This window comes from Leptonychotes weddellii, chromosome X, assembly GCF_054177405.1.
Source record: "Leptonychotes weddellii isolate Sample4059 chromosome X, ASM5417740v2, whole genome shotgun sequence".
Classification (NCBI taxonomy): Eukaryota; Metazoa; Chordata; class Mammalia; order Carnivora; family Phocidae; genus Leptonychotes; species Leptonychotes weddellii.
The window spans coordinates 68,326,582-68,344,385 of record NC_138385.1 but is presented as its reverse complement, the minus strand read 5'-3'; the positions used below and the strand labels follow the sequence as shown (position 1 = coordinate 68,344,385).

Here is a 17,804-nt window from a genome sequence, read left to right as displayed (position 1 = left end):
TTTATTTATTTATTTGACAGAGAGAGAGACAGCGAGAGAGGGAACACAAGCAGGGGGAGTGGGAGAGGGAGAAGAAGGCTTCCCACTGAGCAGGGAGCCCAATGTAGGGCTCCATCCCAGGACCCTGGGGTCATGACCTGAGCTGAAGGCAGACACTTAATGACCGAGCCACCCAGGTGCCCTTAAAATTCTTTTTCTTTTCACTGCTCTGTTTGGGTGAGTTCCACTGCCCTGTTTTCCAGATCACTGATACTTTCTTCTGCTTCATCTAGTCTGCCATTGAACTCCTCTAGCACACTTTTCTATTCAGTTATTGTATTCTTCAGCTCTGTGACTTCCATTTGGTACTTTCCTATATTTTCTATCTCTTTGTTGAAGTTTTCCCTGTATTCATCCATTCTTCTCCCAAGTTTGGTGAACATTTTTATGACCATTACTTTAAATTCTTTATCAAGTAAATTATTTACCTCTGTTTTATTAAGGTTTCTTTTTGAGGTTTTTATCCTGTTCTTTTACTTGGAACATATTTTTCCATTTCTTCATTTGCTTGACTCTCTGTTTCTATGTATTAGGTGAAAAAGCTACATCTCCCAGCCTTAGAAGAGTGGCTTGTGTAGATGATGAACCTTATCATTTAACTTTGTCCTTGCTTTTGGTTGTCTCTGGGATATTTGTGATTATCTAAGTAGCCTGATTTATTCTTGATAGTTCCCAGTTGAGGGTCATCTTAATCAGAATCTAGTTTCAGGCTGATTGGAAGATAGCCCCTCAGGCAGCAGGTTTTAAAGTATGCAAATATATACAGTCATGTGGGACTGTGGTCATAATCCTTGCTGACCTCCTGTTCCGGCAATGTGGAGGTTTTTCCTAGACAACAGTTGCAAAAATCATGGCTCTGAACAATGTATAAGCACCTTTCTGGAGGCTACCAGCAAACTGTAACAAGGCAAAGATGATGTCCCCCAACCTATGTTCCCTGAGAGTACCTCCTTAGCCTCTAGATATATGGGAAACCTGACATCTACCCCTCAGGTTGAAGCTCTGGGACAAGTAAATATGCCTTTTTCACAGGAATATTGGGGATGTGTTTCAGTCTGCTATCTGTGTAATGCCCTGGTGGTGATAGCCTGCCAAGAACTATGTTTCTGATTGTTTCAGTCCTGTTGGGCCTACAGATGCAAGGCTCCTGCCATCAGATTCAGGAGATCAAGGGGTATCTCCTGTGTGGACTACATGTGCCCACTGGCTTTAGCAAGGCAGAGCAAGATTGCAGGGCCAGTCCATGCCTACTGGCTTTAGTGGAGCAGTGGGAAAGCACAGGGCTGGGGCATGCCCACTGGCTTTTGTGAGGCAGCATATCCCTGGTATATTAATACATGACAGAATACTTACAGTTTTATTGAGATTTAACAGTTTTAACTGCTTCTTCCTCCACCCTCATGCAAAGTCCCTTCACTTTTGAAATTCAATTTAATCGTAGATGGCATGTGCATAATGACAACAACGGAGTGAGGTCAACTAGGGGAGCTGGCAGATAGCTTGGACAAAGCCCCAAAATATGGTAGTTCCTTTTCATATTCATGTTGGTCTAAGATCTATACATCAGGTTTGCAGGATAAAAACTAGATGTTTGTTTTGTTTTGTTTTTTGATCAGTGTGCCTAGAGTTGATCAGTTACTGAAAAACAGAGTCACAAATAAGCATACTCATAAAAGACTGAATGCAATCTCATCTGCCAATCTAGGTAACCTTGAGTAATATAACTACCAAGTGGACCAGTTATTCATATTCTCTACTTCCCTATATCAGATGTGTAAATAAAAAATTCTGAGTCTTTCCAATGGGCCAAACATCTACTAGGTGCTAGAGACACAACAATGAACACAAAGTAGCTCCTCCCCTCATGCTTCTGGTTTGAGAGTTGGCAAAATATTTTTCTGTAGAGGCCTAAATAAGAACTTCTAGGATTTTCAGGTCATACAGTTTGTGTCAGAACTATTAAATTGTGCTGTTGTGTGAAAACAGCCATAGACAGTACATAAACAAATGGCATGATTTTGTTCCAATAGAACTTTATGGACACTGAAATTTGACCTTCATATAATTTTCACATGTCATGAAATACTATTTTTCTTTTGCTTTTTTCCTCCTCAACCATTTAAAAATATATTTTTAAAAAACACTCAGAGCGGGCGCCTGGGTGGCTCAGTCGTTAAGCGTCTGCCTTCAGCTCAGGTCATGATCCCAGAGTCCTGGGATCGAGTCCCGCGTCGGGCTCCCTGCTCCAAGGGAAGCCTGCTTCTCCCTCTCCCACTCCCCCTGCTTGTGTTCCTGCTCTCGCTGTCTCTGTCTCTGTCAAATAAATAAATAAAATCTTAAAAAAAAAAAACAACACTCAGAGCCAGCAGGCCATTCAAAAACAAGTGGTGGGCTAGATTTAGCCCATGAGCTGAAGTTTGCCAACCCCTGTCTAGTCTAATGCAAAAGATAAATACAGAAACAAATTATTTCAATACAATGTGATAAAAGCTAGAGTTCTATGGTTCTGTAGGAGCTAGAGGAAGGCCATCTAACTTAATCCAAGGCATCAAAGAAAGTATCCTATAAACATCAACCCCAGAGCTGAGTCTTAAAGAATGTTAATATGAAGGCATTAACTAAGCAAAGAAAGGGAAAACTATGCTCCAAGTAGAAAGCAGAGAATGAACAGTCACAGAATTGATAAACAGCATGAAATTCTTGGGCAATGGTATTATTTTAGCATAAAAGATAAGGAATGCCAGATGAAGTTGTAGGTAAGGGTAGGGATGAAACTATAAAATGTCTTATATACCATGCCTCTGGGCAATGAAGGCCACTGACAAGTTTTCAGCAGGGGATTGATATAATTGAATCTGTATTTTAGATTTATCTCTGTGGCAACACTTTGGCAGACAGATCTGAGACAGCTGAGAGGCTACTGAAATAGTCCAGGGGCGAGAAGATGAGGGCCTGAACCAGGCAAAAGCAGTGGAAATGGAGAAAAGAGGATAAATTCTAGAAGTGTCTAAAAGGTAAAATTAACATGGCTTAGTGAGGAGAGCAAGAAGTAAAAAATGACTCACATTTCTTACTTGGATGGCTAGGTGGATGAAAGTACCACCAAGTGCTATTGGAAGGAGAGAGAGTTTTATAAGCTAGATAATGAATTCAGATTTATACATATTGTATTGCATTTACTGTTGGGTTTTCCTGTGGAGGTTTTTACCAGGCCACTGTACATATGAATTTTGGGGACGGATTAGAACTAGAGATACAGTTATGAGCACAGATGTGGTAGTTAAAACCATGAATGACTGTAGTTGCTCAGATTCAGCAAGTAGAGTAAGAAGAGTCATAGGCCATGGTGATTAAAGGAGACTGAAAGAATAGGAGAAAATATTTGAGGCTTTGATGATAGTAAAGAGTAGCTGTAAAGAGAATGGAGTATGAGAAAGCTAAAAGGAGAAGAGGTTGCTGTCAGAGAGGTGAATTTAGTCTTTCATAACGGATTCCTGAAAATTAATCCTTAATGCCTTGAGGCAGTGGTTCTTAAACTATAAGCTTTTTACCTGGAAAGCTTGTTAAAACACAGTGCTAGGAACCACCCCCAGAGTTTTGATTCAGTAGGTCTCCGGTGGTGCTCAATAATTTGCATTTCTAGCAACTTCCTAAGTGATGCTCACCCATGAGAACCACAGCCCTAAAGCATCCATTTTATGCAATGAATTAACTTTTTTAAGGGATCTAGAATGCTCCTAGTTGTGTATCATCCTTGGGGATAGTAAGATAATAGACACTCAACTTATTTTCTTTGTTTTGTGATTCAGATAAGAAACCCTGTTAGCAAGCCTGGAGGGTGTCAGAGTCCGTGAGAGCAGAGACCATACCTATGTTATTCATGATTGATTCACTAGATTCTAGCATAGGTTAGACATTCGGTTAATATATGTTGACTGAAAGATTGGCAAAGTCCATAGTACAGTTGGAGGAGTGAGCCGCTGATATAGAGGGTTTATTGCTGAAGTTATGATCAAGGACCCAGAAGAGTAAAGTTTGTGATCCTCTACAAGGACAATAAAATCTTTCAGTATGACAACATGAATTGGGGTAGGAAAAATGATGGTGAAGCAGGTGCCAAAAAATAAAATGGAAGCGGGAGAATGACCTGGAGGCTGATAGAGGTCAGCAGTAGGGAAAGGAAAATGATATAGCCTGCATGTTGAATTTCAAAAGTGAAGGGACTTTGCCTGAGGGTGGAGGAATAATGCTTTGGAAGTTGTCTATAGATAGCATGCCTAATCCAGTGCATATGAACATTCCACTGACCATTAAATTGTGTCTTGCTTTTTTATCACTTAATACAGTGCCCTGAAACTTTACCCACATAATCAAAAATTATTTTGACACATTTTCTCTTCCTGGATAGTTCTATTTTTTTTTTTTTTTACCGTATATATCCTCTTTCTTTCATACACATTTCTTCTTAAGGCCATTCCTAAGAATTTTATGTGTTTGATTGCTATCGTGAATGGGATATATTTCTCCCTGTAGCTCCAAACTGGTTATTCTGGTCTATTGTTCTTTTAAATTAAATTTGAGCTTCTTTGACTTATCCTCTGAACTAGTTGTAACATTCTCATTAAGTAAATAAAATCTTTAAATATGTTCATTTTTTTATATCATTATGAGAGTTAAGATTTTCACTTTTTTTTTTTTAAGATTTTATTTATTTATTTGACAGAGAGAGAGAATAGCTAGAGCAGGAACACAAGCAGGGGGAGTGGGAGAGGGAGAAGCAGGCTTCCTGCCGAGCAGGGAGCCCAATGAGGGACTAGATCCCAGGACCCTGGGATCATGACCTGAGCCAAAGGCAGATGCTTAACGACTGAGTCACCCAGGCGCCCAGATTTTTACCTTTTAAAAATTATCTTTTGGGGCGCCTGGGTGGCTTAGTCAGTTAAGCGTCTACCTTGGGCTCAGGTCATGATCTCAGGGTCCTGGGATCGAGCCCCACTTCGGGCTCCCTGCTTGGCAGGGAGTCTGCTTCTCCCTCTCCCTCTGCCCCTGCCCACTGCTTGTGTGTACTCTCTTGCTCTTTCTCAAATAAATGAATAAAATCTTTTAAAAAATTATCCTTTAACATTTGCAATGAATTATTATTGTGCAATATTGCTGAAGTAGATTTGATAAAAATCACTTATAGGTTTTACATCTAAGTTCACAAACCAAAGAGAATATTCTTTTTGGAACAGTCTGTCGGATATTGGTATTAGAATGATGCTAGTTTCAAAATCAACGTGAATAACTCCGCAAGATTTTCAATTCTATAACAATGTGGATATTCCTAGAAAATTTGAAGGAACTCACTGATAAAAAACATCTGGCCCTAAAGTATTTTTGGAAGTTTCTCTTTGATAATTGTTTTCAATGTTTCTACAGTTACAGGCCCATTTTGTTTTGAACTTCTTACTAATGCATGGTGTTTAACATTTTATTAGGTATTTCAAATTTGCTGAGATTTTCAAATTTATTAAGGTACAATTATACTTTCCTATAATTTAAGAAAAGTTCTTTGTATTTGTTGTTCTATTCCATTTATCTTTTAAATTTTATTTATAATTTATCTTTGTTTTCTTAATTAAATTTGCTAGAGGCTTATCTACTTAATTCATCTCCCCATAAAAACAACATACCCCTTGGCTTCATATTATATTGGATTCTTAATCATGTAATTTCATTCTTCATTTTTAATAATGAAATATTTAAGGTTATGAATTTACTTCTGAATATTGCTCTCAAAGTTTTGACAAGTCGTGATCTCATTTTTGTTATTTTTTATTAGTCTGCTAGTGTTTCTTTTGGCTAATACTTATATATAAATGTGTTCTGAAATACTAAAACAGTGGAAGACTTTTGTTCGAATTTGTTTCTAAATTTGTAGAAGTTTTACATTATCGCCAGAGAACAGGACAAGGCTGATTTCTACTTGTAAGAGTATGCAAAGATTTTCTTTGTGGTATACCACATGATCATGGGTATTAAAGAGGGCAAGTTCTGCATGGAGCACTGGGTATTATACGCAAACAATGAATCATGGAACACTACATCAAAAACTAATGATGTAATGTATGGTGATTAACATAACATAATAAAAAATGTTCTTTGAATATTTGAAAGAGGGTGTATTCACTGTCAATCAAATATAATTTTTGATGTTAATTAAATCTGATGAATTGTATTTTTCAAATATTCTTTTTTAAAAATTTTATTTATTTGACAGAGAGAGAGATAGCGAGAGCAGGAACACAAGCAGGGGGAGTGGGAGAGGGAGAAGCAGGCTTCCTGCCGAGCAGAGAGCCCGATGTGGGACTCGATTCCAGGACCCTGGGATCGTGACCTGAGCCGAAGGCAGACACTTAACAACTGAGCCACCCAGGCGCCCTCAAATATTCTAAGTACTTATTTTCTTGGTCTTTCTTTCTTTTCATGTCATAGTTAAATTGTATAAATCTTCCATATAGACATTTCTATAATTTTTCTTCTTGTATTTCAAATAGTCTTTTATTCAAATATTTGGATGTAAAAAAATGTTTCATGAATATAATATCCTTAAAATAATTTGTATCTTCTATCAATATTAAATAAATCTCACGGGACCAACAAGATTGTATAGTTATTGTTCCTGTTTTGTTTTGTTTCCAAATAGATAAGTGACATGATCAGATGCCTTATTTGGAGAATGGATTGATCAGAAGGAGGTGAGACCAAAAGATGAGAAGCCAGTGAAAGGACTCTTATAATCATTCAGGTAAGAAATCATGAGTGTTTGGATGAAGACCAAGGCTGCAGAGAGGTTTACAGCAAGTAGAATCATTAAGACTTGGAATTAGATTGAAGGGGGTTGGGGCAAGTGAGAAGAGTTGAGAGTTAACACCTAGATTTCTGACTTAGTTGACCATTATCTAAAAGGCAATATAGGAGAAAGAGCTGGTGTGGCTTTTCAGAATAAGCCATTTTCTAAAGTTCTTCTTTTTCATTATATTCACCCCAAAGGACTCGAGTCCAGACTTAAAGCTCAGTGTTGAATCTTCGCCAATGGATTGCTTACTCAAACCAAAGTCTACCTTAGTATAAAACACTAGGTTAAATATTAAATTTCAGGGGATCACCTTTCATCTATGTGCTAAGAGCTCCTTCATAAATTTGAGGAACCATTTGGACTAAGAAAGAGGGAATAAATGCCTGCTAACACCATTCCTGGGGTAATCCATACAGGAAGGCTAAGTTTTCCACAAGAGGGCAGCATCACCTAATAAATTATGTCATTGAGGGCCTCCTCCAATAGGCGCTGGGGGGAGGCTGAAAGGGTAGACAGTATAAGTTGGGGAGCCATAGGACCTGCCACACCATGAAAACCAAAGGGCCCTACTATCTCCAAGGCCATAATTACAGCTACTCCTAAGTGGTAGTGGCAGATGTTGCTACAGCAGGAACAAAGAACATCGTGCTCATCAAGGAAGGATGAGTAGGGGACAGCCAGATACTCTCATTCTTATGACTGGCTCAGAAGCCACCAGGGATGGTGTCTACATTCCTTACAGGTGCTGGTATCTCTGTATAACCTGTATCTCCCAGGGACCTTTATTTCATGTTGAGATCTTTGTCACCCCTAATGGTTTCTCTGCAAATCACGTGCTGTAAAGGTTAGGCTGCAAAGTACACTACAGTTCTGGTGTTCTCCTTACTTAATAATGTTTGGTTACCCCAATTATGCTTCTCTTATACCCCAGGGAAAGTAATGGGAATGAAATTCCTTGAGAACCCGGTAAGTGAAAGGCATTTTACATACATTGCCTTGTTTAATCATTACAACAATGCCATTATATAGGAACTATTATATGTGACAGAACTAGGCAGTGTCATACATGGGTCTATCTGACTCTAAAGCAAAAACTACCAAGCTACCTCTCCAAGAAGCCTTGTTTAAAACTTAAATCACGACCCAATTCAAGACTGAGTCAGTGGCAATGTATCTATTGTATAAGACATTGCTTAACCTGTCACTTCCTATCCAGGTATATGAGCAGGGATGGCTTAATTTTAGGTACCAGCAGGTAATCCGATCAATCAATAGGATCCTATGTAACCTCACCCTTACTAAGTTAAAACCCTTTCCCCCTTAAGTATTCTCTCAGGATAAATCACTTGGATGTAGAGCATGAGAACAGCAGAAGAATTAAAGACGGCTTCTGCGTTTCTGGTTTGGTTGACCGAGGGCATGGTGGTCCCAAGCCCTGAGATGAGGAGCTTGAGAGGAAAAGCTGACATGTTAGATTTGGGGCATATTATACTTGAAATGCTTCTGAGACATCTAAGTATAAATGTCCAGTGGGAAGTTGGCTATATGGGTCTGGGGCTCAAGAAATATAATAATAGATACATGTAAATGAGAATTTAAAACTCTGGAACTGAGTGAGGTTCTCCATGGTATATTAAAAAAGTTAGAAAGAGTGGAACTAGAGAAAACACCACCATGTAAGGGATGATCAGAGGAAAGGCAGGTAGTAGAGGAACCTGGTTTTAAAAAATGAACAGAGAGGTAGGAAAGTAACAAGAAAATGGGGTATCTTGCAAGCAAGAAAGCAGAGTTTCACAAAGGAGAACATAACCCAGAGCAACAATGTCAAATGCCATATACTAATCAGACATGATGAAGACTGAAAGCAATCCATTGACTTTGACAATTAAGAAGTAATATGTAGTTTTTGACAGAGTAGTTTCAGTGGAGTTCTGTAGGTCAAATTCAGACTGCAGTGGGTGGAAAGCTAAATTGTAGATGAAGACAGTGAGTATAGACTCTCCTTTTGAGAGACTGAGTATAAACAAGGGGAGAAAGATGGGTCAGTAGCCGGAGGGGGATAGTAGGATTACGGGAAGATGCTTTAAAAATATTTTTTCTAGTAAAAATAATTAAGATGGAGAAGCTCAGGCTTGTGTATAGGATAAAGGAAACCAACAGAAGGGAGAGGTATGAGCTCCAGTAGCACAGAGCAAAGATAGAGCAGCAAAATGGAAGAAGCCATATGGAAAGCTCACCAATAAGCAAACATGTAATTGCAGCAAAACAACTGTGCCCAAGTATATCCTTACCTTCCTTTTGCTTCGGCCACTCCACTTATCTGGAAGCCTTTCTCCTCCTGATGGCTTATTTGTCCAATTATACCCACCCTTTAGCTCAAATTCCACTTCCTCTATGAACTCTTACCCTACCAGTCTCTTCTGAAGTACTGTCTCTTTCTCTTGAATTCTAATAGCAATTTCTGTCTAAATAATCCATTTGACAATCACCCTTCAGCCTGTGGAATCTCCTTTATTGCTTTTTTCTCCCCAGAAATGTATTGCTAATTAATTTGTCACACATGTGTCTTTTCTCCCCCATTTGACTGTATTCTCCTGAAGGGCAGGGTTTCTATCTTTGAGTTTGCCACAGCTTCCAGAATGCCTACCGTGGCTGGTAGTAGGGTCTCTTTAAATCTGTGTAGTTGATTTAAATAAAAACTTGAAAGAATAAATCTCTCTGGTTGAACAGGGCAGCCTGTTATGAAGGAGACAGAAAAACACCAGGTTAGGTAGGCCCTTGGTGTATATGGAATCATTTACTTCTCTTGATAGCAAATAAGGAGACTGAGTCTTGCAGATATAAAATAAACTATATAAAATTATATAAAATAACCAGGGTGACACAGGTAATATGTAGCAGTGTCAGGATTTGAACCACAGACCCCTTCTCCTATGCCATTCTGCTTCAGTTGTCTGCAAAATTCTGTTCATGTGAGACACCTCTTTCTTTGATGATGTTTAGCTAGAGACATAACTCTCTTGAGGCTTTAGTACCAACCTAGCGGTTCAGTGGCCCCTATTCCTTATAGCAGCAAATCTCCCTGTACCTTACCTCCTGACAATCAGCTTGAGGATCCGGAAGGAGCCTTTGATGAGGATGAGGGCCTCTTGGCGGGAGCCATACAATGGAGTGCCATTGATATTCACCAGCTCATCACCAGTCCTCATCTTCTGGGACAAGGCTGCCTTGCCCCCATCTTCAATCTGTGTTGCAGAGAACAGAACAGAAAGCAGGTGGGTGGTGAGATGACTCCTGACCCCAAATTCTACTTCCTGGTTCCTCCCAAACTCAGAGCCATAAGTAGTACCGGGGGGAAGGCTCCAGGAAGCTCCAGGAAACAGCTAAGAAGCTGATCACAGGCTAGTATTTATATTTACAGAAGGCCAACCTTGGGCAAACCCTTGAGGAAGGAGGCAATACTGAAATAATGCAAGCTCTGCTCTGGAGGAATCCACGTCCTTCTGGGGAGACAAGCACTTCTCAATGAGAATGGTGTTTGGAAGGAATGTGACAGTGTGAGCTGAAGTAGCAGGGTGGCATAGCAAAATGTGAACACAAATTAGAGCCAGAAGAGCTAGGCTCCAGCAAAATGACCTTTGGCAAGTCCTTTCCTATCTTGGGGCAGCCTTTGAAGTCTGATAAAGTTGAGTTTGAATCTTGGTTCTAGTACTTCCTAGCTTAGTGATCCTGAGCAAGTAACCTAACATCTTTATGTCTCAATTACCTGATAGAGGAAAATAAATAACAGAAGTACCTACCTCACAGGGCTGTTAGCATAGGGAATGTCTGAGAACATTTAAGTCCTCAATAAATGTGAGCTCTGATGAGTATAGCAAGGGAGTTGACTCTGAAGACCTTGAGCTTCAGCTCAATATTCTGTGAGCAGAATTGCTAATTCAAAAGATACAAAAGATGTACAGACAAAGTAACTGATCATGTGTCTATGCTCTTCAACAAGTGCCTAGTACAGTGCTTCTAGGGTATGGAACACAGTGGGCATTCACCAAAATCTGGAAACATAGGTGTTCACTGTACCATCACGGCCTACAGAATTACCATTGACCACGGCAATCTTGGTAAGAGGGTAGTCAGGCTGGAGGGCATAGAAAGCAAAGGCAGATATAATAGCAGCTGGGGTAGGCAAAAGAAAAGCAAAGCAGAATGTCCCCCATGGGTCCTTGATTATGGCTACTTTTATATATAACATTCTTTGTACCACAAAGGTGAGTTCTACCTATTAGGACATCAATTCCATCCATGGTGGTAGGAGTCATCTCATCCATCCATTAATCATTCCTCAGATTTTTAGTGAATTTCTAGTATGCACAGGACAGCATGCTAAGTGCTATAGCTCCCAGCCTCAAGTTTAGGTTATGTCCGAAGTTCATATGTCCACAGAGATGGTTAGATAAAAAAGGTCCACCCCACTGACGGAATCAGGAAGAGATGTTTGTTTTTCTCCCAGGGGCAAGGAAGGTGAGGATGATTAAACCATACAATCTTTAGGGAAAGAAAGATTCTAAGTGGGGCAACCAAAGGCTGGTCTTTGCTGTAGGTGTTTTTACATTTCTACCCTTCTTCCAATCTTTTTCTCAGTCTTTTTATAGAATCCCTCCAATCTATCCCTCACCATGCAAGTTAGAATATTGCTGAGCTTTAGGTTGGCCAGCTCATGCGTAATTTGGCAGTCGAGACCTCCTGAGTGCAGAGAAAAATGTTAATTCAGGATTTTAAAAAATCCCATCAAATAAATTGAAATTCTAAGTTAAATCACAGACTATTATTAAATTTATTGCTGCTAACCCAACAGGTTTTTTTTTTAAATTAACCTTTGTCTGACAAATCATAGGTTAGCCAAGTGACATTGAATATATATACCTTTGTTCCAGTACCTGGGCCACCACTCAAGATAAAACAAGCCAATATTGGTAAATGGGGAACAACTCTCAGCAAATTAATTAGGATCAGATTCTTATTTCTATTGTCATTATCATTATTACTTCACAGTCACTGCTGCCTGCTGCCAAAAAAAAAAAAAAAAAAGCAAAGTGCTGTACTTGAATTTCAGAAGTTCTATTTGAATGACTCATTTCTTTGGCATCCACAGAGGGCCCTCAGCATCAGGCAGGACTTTCAACAGGGATCAGCCATCTAAAAGGGCTTCCTTAGGCTAACAAAGAGCCACAAACAGGAGCCTAACTAATGAATGCTAATAGATTTTTCCTGTTGATGTACATTAGTCTTAATTCACTCTACCCATTTTTTATTCATACAACTCAATTATCCATATTACTGTCACCAATAGCAAGTCTCCCCTTCAATATGTGTTGATACTAAGTACCACCTCAAGTTAATTAAGCACTTTGTTACATCAACCAGATCTCTGTTTATTCTAGGCCAGAAAATGAAACGGGGGAACCTTTTAAACAAAAATGCTTAATTATTGCTGCAGCAAAAGTTTCAGCGTTTTGCATTCCCTACTGCCATCTGGGCTGCCACTGGGTCCTTGCAGGAACTCTTTCCTGGACTAGAGCCTCAGGCTGACTATGAATGCCCCTTTTCTTTTTTTTAAAGATTTTATTTATTGAGACAGAGAGAGAGCGGGGGGGTGGGGGGGAGGACAGAGGGAGAGGGAGAATCTCCAACAGACTCCCCACCGACATGGAGCCGGATGTGGGGCTCGATCCCACAACCCTGAGATAATGACCTGAGCCAAAACCAAGAGTCAGATGCTTAACCGACTGAGCCACCCAGGTGCCCCATATGCCCCTTTTCTGTTTCCTGCCCCTTCTCAGTCACTACAGCATCCTCCTTAGGACAGATGTGTTGAGTGTAATAATACAATTTTAGCACAAGTGCAAGAACTTGCAGACAACAAACCAGTAAATTATGGGCAGCTGGCACAGTCCCAGAGTCCAGATGGGTCCAGATCAGGAAATGAAACTCCATTTGATTGAAGATCCCTTGGACTATACTCCAAACTCGCCCTTTCCCAGACCCAGGGCATTTACCGAGCTATATAACTGATTCCTTCTTACTTCTCCTGACTTTTTAATGCTTTTAAAAACTATTGTTCACTAGTCTTTCCTGCACTCCACCTCTAGATTCCAGCATGTCTTCCATTTATTGTTTTGCCTCCTGACAGCCAGTTCTCCAGGTCAGTGGCTCCACCACACATTTGTTTATATAGAAGATAAAGCAGCGGCTTCCTTTCCTATCAAGGAAAAGGAATAAAAAGGAAAGGAAGGAAGAAAGGAAGCGAAGGAGGGAGGGAGGGAAGAAGATGTATGTATTCTTTTATAAAATGTTTTCTTTCCCCTTTCCACTGCCCCATGTACAAGTCTGGCTGAGGCTCAGGAAAGATGTGAATCAACAAACTTGTTGAGAATAACACGCCCTGCTTGAGGGGCTGTGTAGCATCATCTGATGCCGCTCATTCAGTAAGGCTGATCAACTTGACCAGTTCTTCCTGAATCAGACTTTTAGGGTGGCTTTCTTGTTTCATTTCAAGTGTTGTGAATTCTCAGATTGTACCCAGACACACTGGAATGTCAGTATAAACACACATCACAAAGCCCAATGTAAACGATGGTTACCTTATGTGTCATTTTGGTTTATCCAAGTGATTGCTGGGCTAAGCAGTGAGTGGCCCAAGTAATTGAAAATGGATTGCATAAAGGTCATATAACCAAAAGCCAGCTGGTGTCTGGAAAATTGGGAAGAGCTGATTGACCTTGGATAAGTCCCTTTCCCCTCTTGTGGCTTCTTTTACCCTTACTGGTAAAAGGTGGGGGGTCTGACTAGATGATCTCTGAGGGCTTTGGAGCTCTGACATTCAGTGACCTGTGAACAGTTAACAAAATCATGCATTATCCTTCTGCTGACACAGGTAATCCCGGCCTTTTGCCCCATTATACTTTGTCTTCACCCATGTTTCACTCCTTCAAAACTGACTAATTAACATCCATCTCTCATTTCCCTGTGGTCATTATCCATTGTTTTGGAGTGGTCCATCAAGGCTGGAACACTTAAAAAAGCACAGTTGGGACACTGAGAGAAAGAGATTCCTGGAGCCCTATTTTGTGCTAATGAGCTAGCGATTTGGAAATTTTTGATGGATCTCCAATGAAGCATGAAGTGCTCTGATAGCTGTAAACAAAGTGACAAGCTGGCCCCTTGAGAGTAAAGGCAAAGAAAAATGGACATAACAACACTTACTGGCTTTCTAGTAATAGCTTTTATTTAGTCTGATACTAGCAGATACTTGCTTGGGGATTTTGACTAAACTTGGGAGATATGAGAGAGTGAAGGAAAGAAAAGTTAAATAAGGTTTAGCCTAAAAAAAATGTAGTCAGCAGGAGAAACATCATCTGCAACAATAACCAACAGGTATTGAAAGCTTATTATAATAGTGTAAGAGCCGCATTAAAAATCAATGGTGTGACTGTGAATACCTCAGCTTGCTACAAGAAATTTATTGGAAAAAACAGGCATTGACTGAAACTTTCCTGGCCAGTTCTAAGAGCCTCTGGCCAAATTACCAGTCCACACTCCTACCTCGACCAGCTTGTCTATAGTCTAAGAAGGCAAACAACAGAGTTAATTGTTTAAATTGATTTATTTTTTTGCAAATAGAAAAGGTCCACCCGGAATAGTAGTTGTATTGCTTAAAAAAACAGAACATCCTCTGAATGTCTTCTTAGCACCCTTTAAAAGATTTTCAAGTTTTTAATAACATTCTAGACACCCCTTCAGCAATTCGGTCTTTCTGGGGAATCCACTGAGAGAAAATGTAGAGAGGGAGATAAGCTGGATTTAAGAAGTCTAACTATGAGAAAGGAGGATCACCAAATAGTAGATAAAGTCTGCACTTATTCTGAAACTTAGTTTGAAATCTTAAGCAGACCACAGGTTGGGGACTGTCTGTTTCTGATCAGCCCTCTCTTCCATATTGGTATCCCTTAGAATCTGATGCTAGGAGAGATTACTCAGAGTGCCCTGGACAGGGAAGACAGAGGCTTTGAAACTTCTGCAATCTCTGCCACGGCTTTCAACAGTCTGATGCCAGGCTGCAGACATAGTGACTGCCCTAACTTCTCTGTCTTAGAAACTCTCTCCCTTCAAAATCCCTCTCGAATTTCCAAAGTAGTCTAGATTACAAAACAAGAAACTCTGCTGTTCCTCATCTTCCCTAGGTTACCCAAAGCAAAACAAAAAACAAAACCTGTCTCTTAAACGAGAATCCAAAAACAACCACCAGTTAAAAAGATGTAAGTGGGCCTGGTTCTGTGTGGTAATCCCTGTATGCAGATAGCTTGAGGAGGTGGCCACCAAGGGGGGAGATACTCTTTCCCTCTACCAGCTAAGAAACAGATGCCCAAATCCTACATAAGGCTGCCCCAGAGTGTCAAGTTCTGTGGATCAGGCTCACTGATCTTGGACCAGTGGAACTATGCTATGCTCCAAAGCATGACCTATTCCTATAGACAGCACCTTCCTCCCCAGCTGCTTAATCACCATCTAGTTAACTAATCCTCACAACAAAAGTCCTCTAAGCATCGGATCATTAAATTTCCCTAGGGATTGGCCCAAGTCGAATGCTAAGTATCTTTGCCAAAAAATCAGTCAGTCCAGAGCCAAGCTCTGTTCTAGGAATTTGGTGATGAGGAAAGGAGTAGAGAGTCAAAAGCGCTGTACCCTACATCAGCAACCGAAAGCAAGTTACCATCAGTGACTCCTACCAAGTCTGATCATCCTGCTGTCTTCATAAATCAAGTAAGGGGGAACAAACATCACTGTGCAAGAGTAAGCTCAGGGTTTCTTATATTACAGTAAATATCCTCACTGGGGTCCTGTTCACACTTTGTCAACTCTAGCCATTTATTTACACTGAAGTCTTTTGCTGATATTAATATTATCAGTGTTCACCAAAAATGTCAGCTTTTGGTGGTTTAGTACAATGATCTCCAGAGTAGGGTGTATATATATCCCAGGCTATGCACAAGATGATCCACTGGAAGGGGATATATTTGAACTTCTGTTTATATTTACATTTATCTAAAATAATTTAAAAGTCAAGCGTTATTAATATTTAATATTGGTGGTAGTAAATTATAACATTCACAAATAAAATTATGTGTCCTGGGGACACATACTCAAAATATTTTTGCTGGTGTAAATTTTTACTAAAACATTTCTCCAAATCATAGACTTAAATGAGAGGGCTAAAACCAAAGGACTTTTGAGGAAAACATGAGAATATCTTTGTGACCTTGAGGTAGGCAAAGATTTCTTTAAAAAATTTTTTTATCTTTTAATTTAAATTCAATTAATTAACATATAAGTATTATTAGTTTCAGAGGTAGAGGTCAGTGATTCATCAGTCTTATACCCAGTGCCTATTACATCACGTGCCCTCCTTAATGTCCATCACCCAGTTATCCCATCCCCCAACCCCCTCCCCTCCAGCCACCCTTAGTTTGTTTCCTATGATAAAGAGTCTCTTATGGTTTGTCTCCCTCTCTGATCTGTCTTGTTTTATTTTTTCTTCTCTTCCCCAATGATCCTCTGTTTTGTTTCTTAAATTCCACATATGAGTGAGATCATATGATAATTGTCTCTGGTTGACTTATTTCGCATAGCATAATACCCTCCAGTTCCAACCACATCGTTGCAAATGGCAAGATTTCATTTTTTGATGGCTGAGTAGTATTCCACTGTATATATCTATACCACATCTTCTTTATCTATTCATCTGTTGATGCACATCTGGGCTCTTTCCATAGTTTGGCTATTGTGGACATTGCTGCTATAAACATTGGGGTGCAGGTGCCCCTTTGGATTGCTACATTTGTATCTTTGGGGTAAATACCTAGTAGTGCAATTGTTGGGTCATAGGGTAGTTCTATTTTCAGCTTTTTGAGGAACCTCCATACTGTTTTCCAGAGTGGCTGTACCAGCTTTCATTCCCTCCAACAGTGTAAGAGGGTTCGCCTTTCTCTGTATCCTTGCCAACATCTGTCGTTTCCTGACTTGTTCATTTTAGCCATTTTGACCAGTGTGAGGTGGTTATCTCATTGTCTGGGCAAATATTTCTTGGACTGGATGCAAAAAGCAATAACCATAAAAGAAAGAGTGCTATATTGGAGTTCACCAAAATAAAAAAATATATCATATTCATCAAAAATGTCACTAAAAAGTGAAAAGACAAGTCACAGAATAGGAAAAAAATATTTATAATACATATATCTGACAAAGGATTTGTATCCAGAATATGAAAAGAACGTCTACAAATCAATAAGAAAAACACAACCAATTAACATTTGGCAAAAGACTTGAACAGGCACTTCACCAAAGATAGCCAAATGCCAAGTAGACATATGAAAAGGTGCTTAATATCATTTTTCATCAGAGAAATGCAATTTAAAATCACAGTAAAATATCAGTACACATCCACTAGAATACTTAAAAAAACTGAAAATACCATGTATTGGCAGGAACATATAACATTTGAACTCTACATTGCTGGTGGGAGTGTAAAATTGTACAGCCACTGTAGAAGTCTGTATGCCCTCTGTTGAACCCAGAAATTCCACACTTAGGGATACCCAAGAGAAAGAAGTGCAGGTGTCCACAAAAAGATGTGATAGGATATATTTTAGATTTATTTTTAAATATTTTTTATATATCTATATTTTATTTTTTATATTTTATTTTTAGCTTTATTCATAATAGACCAAAAATAGGAACAACCCCAATGTCCATCAAAACACACAGATTACCCAGTCACCCCATCCCTCCCACCCCACCCCCCACTCCAGCATCCCTCAGTTTGTTTCCTGCGATTAAGAATTCCTCATATCAGTGAGGTCATATGATACAT

General features: G+C 39.6%; 1 protein-coding gene across 1 annotated transcript in view; it reads right to left on the bottom strand.

Moving 5' to 3' along the window:
- Nucleotides 1–17,804, bottom strand: part of SHROOM4 (shroom family member 4) — a 187,272-nt gene that overhangs the window by 79,293 nt on the left and 90,175 nt on the right. Inside the window, exon 2 of the mRNA XM_081807954.1 lies at nucleotides 9,974–10,125. Within this exon, the coding sequence (XP_081664080.1) occupies nucleotides 9,974–10,125 (152 nt within the window). The remainder of the gene's footprint in view (nucleotides 1–9,973; nucleotides 10,126–17,804) is intronic.